This window comes from Esox lucius, chromosome 9 (genome assembly GCF_011004845.1).
Source record: "Esox lucius isolate fEsoLuc1 chromosome 9, fEsoLuc1.pri, whole genome shotgun sequence".
NCBI lineage: Eukaryota > Metazoa > Chordata > Actinopteri > Esociformes > Esocidae > Esox > Esox lucius.
Window position 1 is genome coordinate 22,297,155 of NC_047577.1, and position 13,589 is coordinate 22,310,743.

Genomic DNA, 13,589 nt, shown 5'->3' on the forward strand with positions numbered 1-13,589 from the left:
AATGTATTTGTCCTTTTGCTCAGTTGTGCACTGGGGCCTCTAACTCTTCTTTCTGTTCTGGTTAGAGCCAGTTTGTTCTGTTCTGTGAAGGGAGAAGTACACAGCGTTGCACAAAATCTTAAGTTTCTTGGCAATTTCTCACATGGAATAGCCTTGATTTCTCAGAAAAAAAATAGACTGACAAGTTTCAGAAGAAAGTTCTTTGTTTCCGGTCTTTTTGAGCCTGTAATTAAACCCACAATTGCTGATGCTCCAGATACTGAACTAATCTAAAGAACACACATTTTATTAAGGGTTTCCTCATGATCAATTAGCCTTTTAAAATGATAAACCTGGATTAGCAAACACAATATGCCATTGGAACACTTGATTGATGGTTGCTGATAATGGGCTTTTGTATGCCCATGTATATATTCCCTGAACAAATCTGCTGTTTCCAGCTACAATAGTAATTTACAACATTAACAGTGTCTACACTGTATTTCTCATCAATTTAATTACATTTTAATGTACAAAAAATTACCTTTTCTTTGTAAAACAAATCTTTGAATATAGTGGGTACCACCCCCTTTCAAAATGCTCAACTCTTGTAGCCTTACAGCCTATAAGTAAAACACAAAAAATCTGACTTATTCTGGCTTTCACAGATTAACCCACAATATCCAAAAGCAAAAAAATAAAATATTTAAAATTAAACAGTAATAGACCCTACTTGGATAAGTGATAATACCCTGAGTTAATACTTGGTGGAACCACCTTTTACCTGATGAATTCAGGGCTGTGTTTAATTTGGGATTTTGAAGGTGAGGTAGCCTTACATTTTGGAAGTTAAGAGAACTCAAATGTTGCACGGGGAGATAGGATTAAAAAAACACCACATATTTGTCATGGGCAAAATAATAAGCTAACTATGCAATTCAAAATAAAAACTAAACCAGATACAATATCAAGCCCGTTTAATGTAGATAGTGTTACAGCTAGTTGATTATAAACAAGAAAGAAAAACTTGGCAAGCTTAGTTCAGCCAGGCTGCAAGAAGAAGTGATTATGGTGAATAAGGGAGGGGGTTTGACGAGTAGCTATTTATGGGACAATACTTTGTTGTTAGAAGTGGCCAATACTCTGTGGCTGGACTTATCCAAAACCTAGCATATGGAATTGAATATGCGAATCAGAAATGTACATTTAACACATTAACTTTGAAACCGATTACTGTAGATGGCTAGCTAATACATCAGCCTACTTATAATGAAAACAATGACCGTTTCTTTGAATATGTCTCTATTAACTTTGCACTCCTAGACTGTGCGATATTTGTCCATTCTTCCTTGCGGAATTCTTCAAGCTTTGTCAAATTGCATGGTGACAGCTTATGGATTGCACTCTTCAAGTCATTCCACAGATTCTCGATGGGATTTAGGTCAGGGCACTGACACTCATGGGCATTCACATTCTTGTCCTTCAGCCCCTGTACTGTTGCTTTGGCGATGTACTTTAGGTCATTGTCATGTTGAAACATGAACCATATTCCCATTTTCAACTTCCTGGCAGAGGGCTGCAGGTTCTCCTGAAGAGTCTGTTAGTATTTTGCACTGTCCAGTCTCCCTTCTATTATGACAAGTGCTCCTGTCCCTGCTGAAGAGAGACAACTCCACAACAGGATGCTGCCACCGTCAAGCTTTACTGTAGGCATGGGGTGCTTTTGCTGGAAAGATGTATTGTGTTCAGACCAAAAAGTTCAATTTTGGTCTTATCTGACCACAGCACCCTTTGCCACTTAGCATCGGAATGAACAATGTGCTTTTTAGCAAAGCTCAAATGAAACTTGATGCCTTTTTTGAGGACAGTTTTTTTTCTTGCCACCTTCCCATAAATGCCAGATTTGTATTATAAATATTACATTGACATTTCATTTTTTGGTTATTTTCTTCAAAAAAATGCTAAATTAGTTGTTGTATGGTAACACTGGTTTTATGTTGGAAAATATATCTAAGACAAAAATAAGTGTTGCTTTCAATCACTAAATGGAGAAATGAAATACTAAACATATGAAACGATCATGTCTGAATGCCTACATAACAAAAGGATAACAACACACACTGCTAGTAATGCTCCCAATTGATTTATTGTAAACCCAATGTTTGGACCCTTAGGTCTTCATCAGGCATTCATATTCCAAACAGAGGTGAAAGATCTTATAAAGACAGATGTCACTAAGTTCTCATTGACATCACTTCCTGAGACAGGAGGTAAAAAAAACATTAAACATATTGACGAAGACCTGAGGGTCGAAATGTTGTGTTTGTAATATATCACTTGAGAGCACTACTAGCAGTGTGCATTGTTATCCTTCTGTTTTAGAGCCATATAAACTCCAGCACTTGCAGAAATTCCTCAGATGAGTATACTTTCTACTACCATAACATTTCTGAATGCTTACCATGCATCTTTTAATCATCTGGGAGCATTTGTTCGGGCACTGGATTTCAACCTCTGGGCATGTATGCCTTTCATGATCCTGGAGTCAAAACAGAAATAATAAACCCTTAGTGACTTAACATCACATCATATGAGACTAAATAAAGCCACATTCAAGTGCTGTCAAACTTTTTGTGGTTTTGGGAACTATAACAGATGTAGTAAGCTTAATGGATTAAAACAAGTCCCTTGCTCCACCTGTTGGGGAAACTATATAATTATTTAAAGGAATGGTACAAAACAAGAGAGAAACAGGACATTCCTACACAGAGTATTTTTCACTATGTCACCAATTAGTGCACAGTCAACACATTAGAGGCAGTCACATTGTTTAAAGGCTCCTTCAAGCCATTGAAAAAAAAATTCAACTGCTATTTGACATACTGAGATTCCACATGAACATAGACAGAAAGTTTCAGGATTTTTTTGTTGTGGCAAAGATTGGTATATATAGCAAGCAAATGTAAGACGTTTAAAAGCAAGTATTTAGTCAACAATCCCTTACATGCAATAGCATACTGAGTCTGCGGCCCACTGACATCACCAAACTCTTGGTATCATCCTCTAATTTGCTATTGTCAAACATTTACTGCAGCCATTTTGAGCTTTTGCTTGTTTAGGGCAGTTTCTGACTTCTCCTCTTCCAGGAAGTGAAATGCAAGTTGGATTTAAATTGGCACATTGACGATGCCAGTCTAAACCACTCCAGTTGTTTTACGGTAATGAACTGTCAGGTTGTGTTGGCAGTGTGTTTTGGGTCATTGTCCTTTTGCATTGCGAAGCAACGCCCAATGAGTCTGGTGGCACTTTCTTATACATAGGTATAAGATGCTTCTGTACACTTCTGAATTAATTTTGCCGCTGTCATAATTTGTTGCATCATCACTAAAGACGAGTGAGCCCATTCTGGAGGCAGACATGTATGCTCATGCCATGACACTACCTCTGCCATGCTTCGCAGATGATTTTGGATCGTCTGCAGTTCCTTTTTTTTCTTCACACATTTGCCTTCCCATCAAATTAATAAAGGTTCACCTTTGTCTCATCTGTTAATAAAATTGTTCTGGCTGATCTCTGTAATGTCTAGCCAATTCTTATCTGGCTTTTTTTGGGTGCTGATTAGCCGTTTGCATCTTGCAGCGTAGCCATTGTAATTATGCTGTAGAAGTCTTTAGCAAACAGTAGATTGGTCACCTAAGCATTCTGGAGATTGTTGATGATTTCACTGACATTTATTTTAGGACTGTTTTTAACAGCTCTGGTCATTTTTTGTGTATATATATTATAAGCTAGCACTATTAGCATCGTCCATATTCTTGAATTTAAACTGTGCATCCCGAACCTCAAAACCTGTAGTTGAGGTTTGGGGCGGAAACCTACTCCAAATACCTACTCAAAATAATGTTTTTGCGACATAAATTTCATTTTCAACCAAACTGATACTTCCTACGTTTACCAGTTAGTTTTGTTCACAAATGGTATCAATACGTATTTTTTTGTGTCAACGTAATTTTGTGAACAACCACTTAACATTCGCTAGCTACTGATGACATAATTGCCGAATAACAGACACTGTGTGTGGTGGCTCTAGACTTTTTTTTACATAGTGTCAGTTTGAAGTGACCAAATTCTGCCAGCTGATTTGTCAGTATGCAGTATGCAAAAATCGATGCTAGCGCAACAGTTTACTGAATTTAATTTGAGGAACTTTTTTTCCCACTTCCAAAAAAGCTTGCTTGTTGCTCGGGACACACAGTTTCAATTCATGAATTTGGACGATGCCTGGACTAATAATGCTAATTCCAGGTATGCAACAACAAAAGCAAAATTGTAGAACAATCCACTTCCTTAATAGGAGCAACACTGCTATGTTGAGTGTAATTCTATCTTAGAAAATCTCAAATTGAGGGCCACTGAAGGGTGCAGCAGTAAACTCACGGCATTGGCCAGGGCTTGAATCCTGTTCGCTGATTGGACCAGAGGAATGCAATTGGTTAGCAGCTTCCACGTTTGGTGGGGATTGGTAATAATTTGGTTGCCCTGCCTTGTCGCTTTCTAGGGATGTCTTTTGTTGGCTTGGGGGCTTGTGAGCTCAACTGAGATGTGCATTCCTTCCGGCACAGAAGGATTCCAGTCTAGATTTCCTGGTTGAGTGAGCAGCCTGAAAAGATCCAGATTAGTAACCGATTTGTTTTGGAAGACACAAACAGTAGGGAGAACAAGTATTTGATACACTGCCGATTTTGCAGGTTTTCCTACTTACAAAGCATGTAGAGGTCTGTCATTTTTATCATAGGTACACTTCAACTGTGAGAGACGGAATCTAAAACAAAAATCCAGAAAATCACATTGTATGATTTTTTTATAATTAATTTGCATTTTATGGCATGACATAAGTATTTGATCACCTACCAACCAGTAAGAATTCCGGCTCTCACAGACAGGTTAGTTTTTCTTTAAGAAGCCCTCCTGTTCTCCACTCATTACCTGTATTAACTGCGCCTGTTTGAAATTGTTACTTGTATAAAAGACACCTGTCCATACACTCAATCGAGGCAGGACCTGGTCAATGACCTGAAGAGAGCTGGGACCACAGTCTCAAAGAAAACCATTAGTAACACACTACGCAGTCATGGATTAAAATCCTGCCAATGACCATCTGGATGATCCAGAGGAGGAATGGGAGAAGGTCATGTGGTCTGATGAGACAAAAATAGAGCTTTTTGGTCTAAACTCCACTTGCCGTGTTTGGAGGAAGATGAAGGATGAGTACAACCCCAAGAACACCATCCCAACCGTGAAGCATGGAGGTGGAAACATCATTCTTTGGTTGATGCTTTTCTGCAAAGGGGACAGGACTACTGCACCGTATTGAGGGGAGGATGGATGGGGCCATGTGTCGCAAGATCTTGGCCAACAACCTCCTTCCCTCAGTAAGAGCATTGAAGATGGGTCATGGCTGGGTCTTCCAACGACCCTGAAACACACAGCCAGGGCAACTAAGGAGTGGCTCTGTAAGAAGCAACTCAAGGTCCTGGAATAGCCTAGCCAGTCTCCAGTCACTCACAGTTGAAGAGTACCTACGATAAAATGACAGACTTCTACATGCTTTGTAAGTGGGAAAACCTGCAAAATCGGCAGTGTGTCAAATACTTGTTCTCCCCACTGTATCTTGCCATCCCCTGTGCCAAGTCTGTTCGGAGCTGCTGTCATGAAGCATGGTCTTAATAAAATATTTGAAATTACAAAGAAACTTAGTGTACAACAGCACCATTATAATATAAAACATAAACACTGACTTGTGTTAAACATAAACCTATAAAAAAATATAAGACATCCAATCCATGTCTTTCATAATTACCTTCAGTTGGCAGTATATGTAAGAATCCTTACAGTAGTGACAGGGTTCCATACGATAGGAGCAGCTGATTCTGAAGTGCTCCTGCAGGTCCTTACGTTGCATTACCTCATTGCAACCTGCATTTGAGCACTGCAACGGCTCATACTGACATGCTTGTAGGTGCTCCTAAGACAAAGTTGAAAGGGAGGGAAGCGGCAAGGAGGTCAAGCACCAAAAGAGTTTGGTTAGCATTTACATCACATTCCTGTCTATAATGAATGACTTATTTTACAGTCCCATTCTATCTAGTGCTTGCCTTTGGTTTACACCTGCAGTGTGAATGTATTTTTTCATTTACCTGCAACCGACATAATATAACTCTGCAGGAGCAGTTTGGAGAGTTTGTGCAGTAGACTTCTAAATTTGAAATCTCCCTTTTGCAGCAATTGTCTTGGAAAACCTGTGGGAAACAATTGCATTGTTTGTTTAGCATTGTAAAGCATCATGATAAGTAAAAAGAAAATAAAGATTTGTTGTGTGTTATGAATTGGGTTACAACCATTTTATACATGTTAATATTGGCGGATTGAAAGGTATAAGCACAAGTCTGATAGAAATAGCTAATGTAAATCATTTGTTTAAAATGAAAAAGTAAACTCAGTTCAAGTAATTCAGAAGAATCTTTGTATTTCTTTATCATATACTTTATTTCATTTTCTAAGTCCCAAAATGAGCCATGGTTTCTTAATCTCACCTCATCAGATTTGATCAAAGATCCATCCAAAGGACAGACAGGTGTGGTGGCTGGGGAGTTTTCTCTGCACAAAGGAAAGTATAACATTTCAGTGATTGCTGACTTTGAATCAAGACTTGTAGCTACATAAAACTAAGTGTTAACTATTAGCCCTTAAACACATTTTAAAAGCGGAAGCTCAGGATCATTTGATTAAATAATGTTAGATGGATCCTTTAACGGCAAACGCTGTCAGACTATCTTTGTTTATGGTGATTACACCTGTTGATTGCAAAGGTGACCCTGACATGACATGAATGTGTTTTGGTCCATGTCCAGAAACGATAACCTGAAACTGTGTGCAAAGATGGTACACACCTACTCCAAAATAAAAAGTTGTTATTGCAGTGAAAGGTGGCTTTATCAAATATTAATGTGTGTGTTATTAATCCTTATGCAAGCAACATATTTCAGTTTTAGAATGTTCTTACAAATACGACCCAACATAAAACCAATGTCACTTTAAAATAATTGAAATTGAGTGTTTAAAAGAAAATCTTCTTACATAATTAAATTTTCATACAATTATTTAATATGAGAAACTTGGTCAGGGTTTTGAATACTTGTGCAAGGCAACATATTCTAAGTGCTTTGGGGATTATTTATTTAGTAAAATAGCTATTAGTCAATATGTATCTGGAGGCCACCTTGGCAGGTCTTTGAGGCTGCCTTGGGGGCATTGACCCCCTGTTGAGAACCGCTGATCTAGAGTGTGCTGAAAAAACTATCAGGCCGATTCTTGCAGTGGTATGTTTGTGTCAAGGCTTGTGACTTACGATAAGACCACACTAGGTCAAGTTACCTTGTTTTTATGGCAATCACCTGAAACCCACTCCATTCTTGATGTTACTTAAAGTTGCTACATGTGGGATTGTTTTTAGTGTGGTGAAAAAGTTTTTCATCTATTAACTACTTTACCTGGGCCAGATTTGTATTTAAAATCGGATGGCTGTTTGGATTTTGTGGCTAGGGCAATCAGTCACTGTATAAATCATTTTCTGTTTGATACAAATCTACATAGCTTTATAGCTGTTTGCAACTAATAGACAAAACAAAAGAAAAAGTGAGTGTACAAAATATGGAGTAGGGGAGATTTATTTCTAAATGGAGAATCATGTTTTTGTATTTTACCTATCCAACACTTTCATGATATGGAACTTTTAACTTCAAATTGTAAAAATCTAGAATTTACAAGTTGGTTCTGCAACTGCTGGTAATTTCTCATAGAGCTGGAATCAATGTTAGTACGTTTGGGGAAATTAATAAGGATATATTCAAAAAATGTATTTCAAATAAACATCTAGATGGAATTGAAATGGAACTGAAATCGAAATGACCAAAAACATAAAACAAATGCCTTTTTTACTATCACTGCTGTTCTTACAGGAGCCTTTGGATGCAGCCGTAGCAGAAGATGTGTCCACAGCCAGTTTGATGTGGGTTGAGAACCACTCCTCTGCAGGTGGGACAAACATACTGCTCTTCCAGCTTCTTCACAAACTTCAAACTGTGCTGCACTGTAGTCAAGTCCGACTCCCACAGCCCAGCAGCTTCCGAGTTCTGCCTGGAAATTCTTTCAGATCCACCCCGATCGCTCTCCTTTGTGGCCATGTCAACCTGTACACTGAAAGGTGTGCCGTGTTTGTGAACAGTAATGCAAATGCACAAGTGCAAATAATTTTTTATCTAGGATATGGATTGCAGATTTGTTGCAACATACTTGTCAGTCAAGATCTCAACATTTTATAGAATAAGTCATAAAGTATAATAGGTGCAATTTCACAAATGTTGGTTGAGTGGTAAAGTGGTAAAGTCAGGGGTGTCACCAGGGCTTGAGAACATTCCAGACTCAGTCAGTAGGGCTTGGTGAGAGATTTCCAGCAGTGTAAATCCCAGCAGCGCAAAGGTCTCATGGCTGAGCCAAAATCCGCCAGCAAAGGACTTGGAGCTGTGCCAATATCATCGGGGGCTAAAGTCCCAATAGCCTGGGTCTGGTTACGTCCCTAGTTACAGTGCCCTGTGTAATTACTGGAACATAGTCCAAAACTTTCGTTTTGAAAACATAATGTAACTATGAGGTTAAAATATAGATTTTCAACTTTCCTTTTAGGGTAGTTTTACAGCCCACATAACAAAGGTGCCCTGAAATTTCCCTCTGAGGCAATGTTGCCTCAGAGACTGATGTTTAAGAAACTTTAACCTGCCCAGGTTAAAGCAAATCAGCCTATTCTCCTGCAGCTAAAATATAGCTCAAAATATAAAAAATATAGCTCAAATATGAAACATGTTAGCAAGTGAGCAAGGTTGAGAAAACTAACTATAATCCTAATCATAACCCTAACCAAGTTGGCTAATTTGAGTTTAAATATATTTTACATTTTAGGAATTTAACAGACAATGACATCCCACTGACATTTTAGGTAAGTTTTATATTCTGGGACAACAACAAAAAATTCCCCTGTGCCAGGTTGAGATTCAATCTAGCAACCATTTGATTATTTGTCAGATGCTATAACCACTATGCTAACTGCTGCCTGCCTGCTGCCCTCTGATAACTAACCAGTAAAGAAGGTTATAAGTTGGTGTAATATTTCACATTTGAAATTGATCAGCTGAATGAGTGGGTTTGCTTTAACCTTGTTGGAGTTTCTTAAATATCAGCCTGTGAAGCTGCTTTGTCTCCTATGCAAACTTTAGCCTATTTCAGGGCAAGAAAATAATTTGGACAGTTGGCAGACAAGGTTTGTGGTTAGTCATGTGTGTTCTGTCACATCATTTGTGTAGGCATAAGAGAGCAGTTCAGTCTCAATTCTAGGCTTTGTGTTTGCGTTTGGAGTCTTCAATTGTGTCAACATTGGGACCGAATAGGTGTCAATGAAAAGATAGAAAGCCATTATAATTATAATCATTATAGTTCTCTGAATTATCCTTCTAAATTCTTAATTAACCACCACATTGTAACCTTTTCACTCCTCCACTTGAGGCAGGCACTCTCCACCAACCTGAAGTGGGCAAGCCACCCTTTTCTGACTGAGGACCATGGCCTCGGATTTGGAGGTACTGATTCTCATCCCCAACGCTTCACACTCGGCTGCAAACCGTCCCAGTGCATGCTGAAGGTCCTGGTTTGAAGGAGCCAACACGACAACATCATCCGCAAAGAGCAGTGACGAAATTGTGTGGTCCCCAAACCTGACACCCTCCGGCCCCTGGCTGCGCCTAGAAATTATTTCCATAAAAATTACGAACAGAACCGGCGACAAAGGGCAGCCCTGCCGGAGTCCAACATGCACTGGGAACAAGTCTGACTTACTGCCGGCAATGCGGACCAAGCTCCTGCTTCGGTCGTACAGGGACCTGACAGCCCTTAGCAAAGGACCCAGGACCCCATATTCCCGAAGCACTCTCCACAGTATGCCGCGAAGGACACAGTCGAATGCCTTCTCCAAATCCACAAAACACATGTGGATTGGTAGGGCAAACTCCCATGAACCCTCCAACACCCCATAGAGGGTATAGAGCTGGTCCAGTGTTTCATGGCCCGGACGAAAACCACACTGTTCCTCTTGAATCCGAGGTTCTACTATCGGCTGTATTCTCCTCTCCAGAACCTTGGCATAGACTTTCCCGGGGAGGCTGAGAAGTGTGATGCCCCTATAGTTGGAACACACCCTCCGGTCCCCCTTCTTACAAAGAGGGACCACCACCCTGGTCTGCCATCCCAGAGACGATGTTGCACAGGCGTGTCAACCAAGACAGCCCCACAACATCCAGAGACTTGAGGTACTCAGGGCGGATCTCATCCACCCCCGGTGCCTTGCCACCGAGGAGTTTCTTGACTACCTCTGTGACTTTAGCCCGGGTGATGGACGAGTCCACCTCTGAGCGCTCATCCTCTGCTTCCTCAATGGAAGACGTGACGGCGGTAGATCCTTGAAGTACTCCTTCCACTGCCCGACGACATCCCCAGTTGAGGTCAACTGGGGACCTCTACTGTAAACAGCGTTTGTAGGACACTGTTTCCCTCTCCTGAGGCGCCGGATGGTTTGCCAGAATCTCTTCAAGGACATTCCACGTCCCTAGAACTAGTTTCCGTGTCCAGGGATCGGGTTGTCAAGGCCCCCGCCTTCGACTGCCACCCGATCCTCTACGCACTGACCCCTTATGGTCCCTCCTGCAGGTGGTGAGCCCACGGGAAGGCGGCCCCACGTCGCTCCTTCGGCCTGCATTATTCTATTTCACTTTTGAGTAAGATCAAGGTATTCATGCAATCCAGAGATGAGGACTCCTTGCTTGAGGATCCTGTGTGGCTGCTGGACCTGGCGTTCTTGTCACTGAAAAGCTGATCCATCTCAACTGTGAGCTACAAGGTAAAATGATCAATGCAGTAAATGCCTACAAGGCCAAGGTAAAATATTTTCTACAAGTAGAGAATAAGAAAATGAAGCATTTCCCCTTGGTAGTGAAAATGCAGCAGCACATGGAGCCCTGGAGGAGAACCTGCAAAACTAACCTGTTGACTGGCTTGGTCAAGAGTTTGAGGACAGATTTAGTGAATTTGTTTAGCTTGGGTCCTGTTTGCATTAATTTGAAATCCTTTTATGGAAGACATGTCTGACATTTTTGATAAGTGAAAAGTTAAATCTGGACATTGCTTTGGAAATGGACATGTTTAATCTGCTAAATGATATGCAGCTGAAGTCTCATGAAGCAAATCTCAACTTTTGAAGCATTTTTAACTACAATATTAAAAAATACAACAATATAAGAACAACAGTAATGGAAATGTCCTGTCTATTTGGTTCAGAATAAAACATCTTCTGAAATGAACTTCATCAAGTCATAGTTCAGGCACACCTTATAAAGCACTGTGCATTTTATACACTTGATATTCATGGTATCAAAATAGGTATAGAGAACTGTGTAATTTCATTGGTATTGTATCAAAGTTTAATATTCTGGGATTGTGACATCCTTAAAGTTTAACTAGCTAAAAAAGTACTTACAGTAAAGGAGCCTCCGGATTTCTGATGAAATGGTACGGTGGACAGTGGATTAATTAGACTAAGATTAACATTTACCAGATTGATGGCAAGAGGAAAGTGTGGAGAAAAAATATATAGCTTGTGTTAGCATTTGCTTGGTACCAGCATGAAAACATTAAAGCTGCAGTCATTTTAGATAACAAAATAAACACTTTGTGGTCACTACATTTCATAGCAAGTGAACATACAAAAATGTATTTACATACTAAGTGTTATTTCAATTAAACTGTTGTCACAACAAGTACTGTAGTTTGTAGTTCTTTCCACCCCATGGCACAATGGGCAGAACATTTGCTGTAACATTTTTCATTATTGCTCTGCAGAACTGTATGAAAATGTTTCCCAAAAAGCCAAACTGCAAAATTAATTTAATGCAAGACATTTGTGATACATAGCAACTACAAAACATATATCTTGCCTACTTCAAAATGAAAAGACGTTCACATAAAGATGCAGCATGTGACTTTTGCAATGAACAAAAAAGCGTTCACATCAGGCTGGGCTCAATTAGCCATGAAATTCAAAGCTGGTACGCAAGTGGTTCAGATGACATTGCGCACAAATTGGCACATGCATGACGTAGTACACCATTTTAGGGGACCCGTTTTGGCGCTACAGCTCTAGTATCACAACCAGTGGCCAAAAGTGCATCAAAACGTAGAATGCTTCTTAAATAGCAACATTTTCTCTTTGCAACAAGGCTAAGTGTGTATAATTGTAGGGCATATGCTTTAAAATTCAACATTTAATATTTTACACATAACAAAAAAGCAATCTATTTTATTTGATTAAGTCTATATGGACTCGAAGGGCTGAAAGCCAACGTTTCATCTAGCCAACCAGGTAAGCTTAACGTGTTTGATGTCAAATCAAACAAATAGCCTTTCTGTTGATTTTGAGTCAGAAGAACGTGGGGCGTAAGTGCATGGTCTCATAATAATCTTCCTTTCCATTTCAGAAATCCCCCTAGCCTAGTGCCCTAACTGTTGCAACCAGCGTGCGTCTTTGGAGTAACACCCTCAGGCTAAGGGCGCGCGGCAAAATCTTAAATGGGACACTATACAATAATGCAAAACCTGTTTCTTGTATTGTATTACATTAACATTTCGATTACGCTATTTTAAAGTTAGATTGAAAAATAGTGAAGACTAAAACCCAGGGATGGAATTGCGCTCTCTGCAGTAGTATTGTTGGGGAATCCCCACTGCAGAACATTGCAATTCGTTGCAAGCAATTATGTTTCCGACAGATGAAAAGATCGGGATTATTTTCAAAATTATGTTTATTTTAATAGGAAGCCAAAATCCAAAGGAGTTAGTATTTCTTTATATTATTGTTAGAAATTGGTTCATGTGCTTGAAATTGGTTCATGTGCTTTCGTTTTCATATAGCCTACAGAATTTTAAGAAACTTCGTATTGAAAATGTAAGCAGATATACAGTTCGTTCTTACCTTGTTTCGATATTCTTCCCCAATAACTTTTGTCATTTATATCCACAATGAAATGGCAAAAACGTCTGTACGGTGTGCAATACGGTAGGATATAGCCCAGTCTGTGCGTCACAACTCCGCGTGCGGCCAAGGTCTATATGAGCGGAAAATGTTTCAGGAAGTGGCATGTAATGAAACCAAAGTTTGGCCTATAAACGTTCAGAGTTAATTACCATGTATTTATCATACACTAAAATGCTTTTGTTAAATATAACATGGTTTGCACCTTGCATCGCCTTCTTTAGGTGTTTCAGACAAATGTCCCGTGTCTATTCATGGGTATTCATGCATAGGTTTCAAATCGTCCCTGCTGAAAATATTGAGTAGATAACAATTAAGCAGTTTTCTTAACAGATCACATCATGAATTTGAATGTGGTGGCCTCGAGGCCTAGTTCAAGTAGCAAACCCAAACATCAGAGTGATATTCGTGCTATTTTAAT

At 39.6% G+C, this 13,589-nt stretch overlaps 1 protein-coding gene across 4 annotated transcripts in view; it reads right to left on the reverse strand.

Moving 5' to 3' along the window:
- Positions 1-13,475, reverse strand: part of traf5 (Tnf receptor-associated factor 5) — a 32,914-nt gene extending 19,439 nt beyond the window's left edge. Inside the window, exons 1-7 of one of the 4 annotated variants that reach the window (XM_010898587.3) lie at positions 13,109-13,475; positions 11,618-11,638; positions 7,996-8,235; positions 6,573-6,636; positions 6,177-6,278; positions 5,840-6,004; positions 2,441-2,518 (exon numbers count right to left, since the gene is read on the reverse strand). In XM_010898587.3, coding sequence (XP_010896889.1) covers positions 2,441-2,518; positions 5,840-6,004; positions 6,177-6,278; positions 6,573-6,636; positions 7,996-8,222 — 636 coding nt within the window. In that variant the 5' untranslated portion in view covers positions 8,223-8,235; positions 11,618-11,638; positions 13,109-13,475. Of the gene's footprint in view, positions 1-2,440; positions 2,519-5,839; positions 6,005-6,176; positions 6,279-6,572; positions 6,637-7,995; positions 9,634-11,617; positions 11,639-13,108 lie in introns of those variants that run through there. The other 3 variants (XM_010898586.3, XM_029121967.1, XM_029121966.2) reach the window with 3 other exon arrangements.
- Between the last annotated feature and the right edge of the window lie 114 nt (positions 13,476-13,589).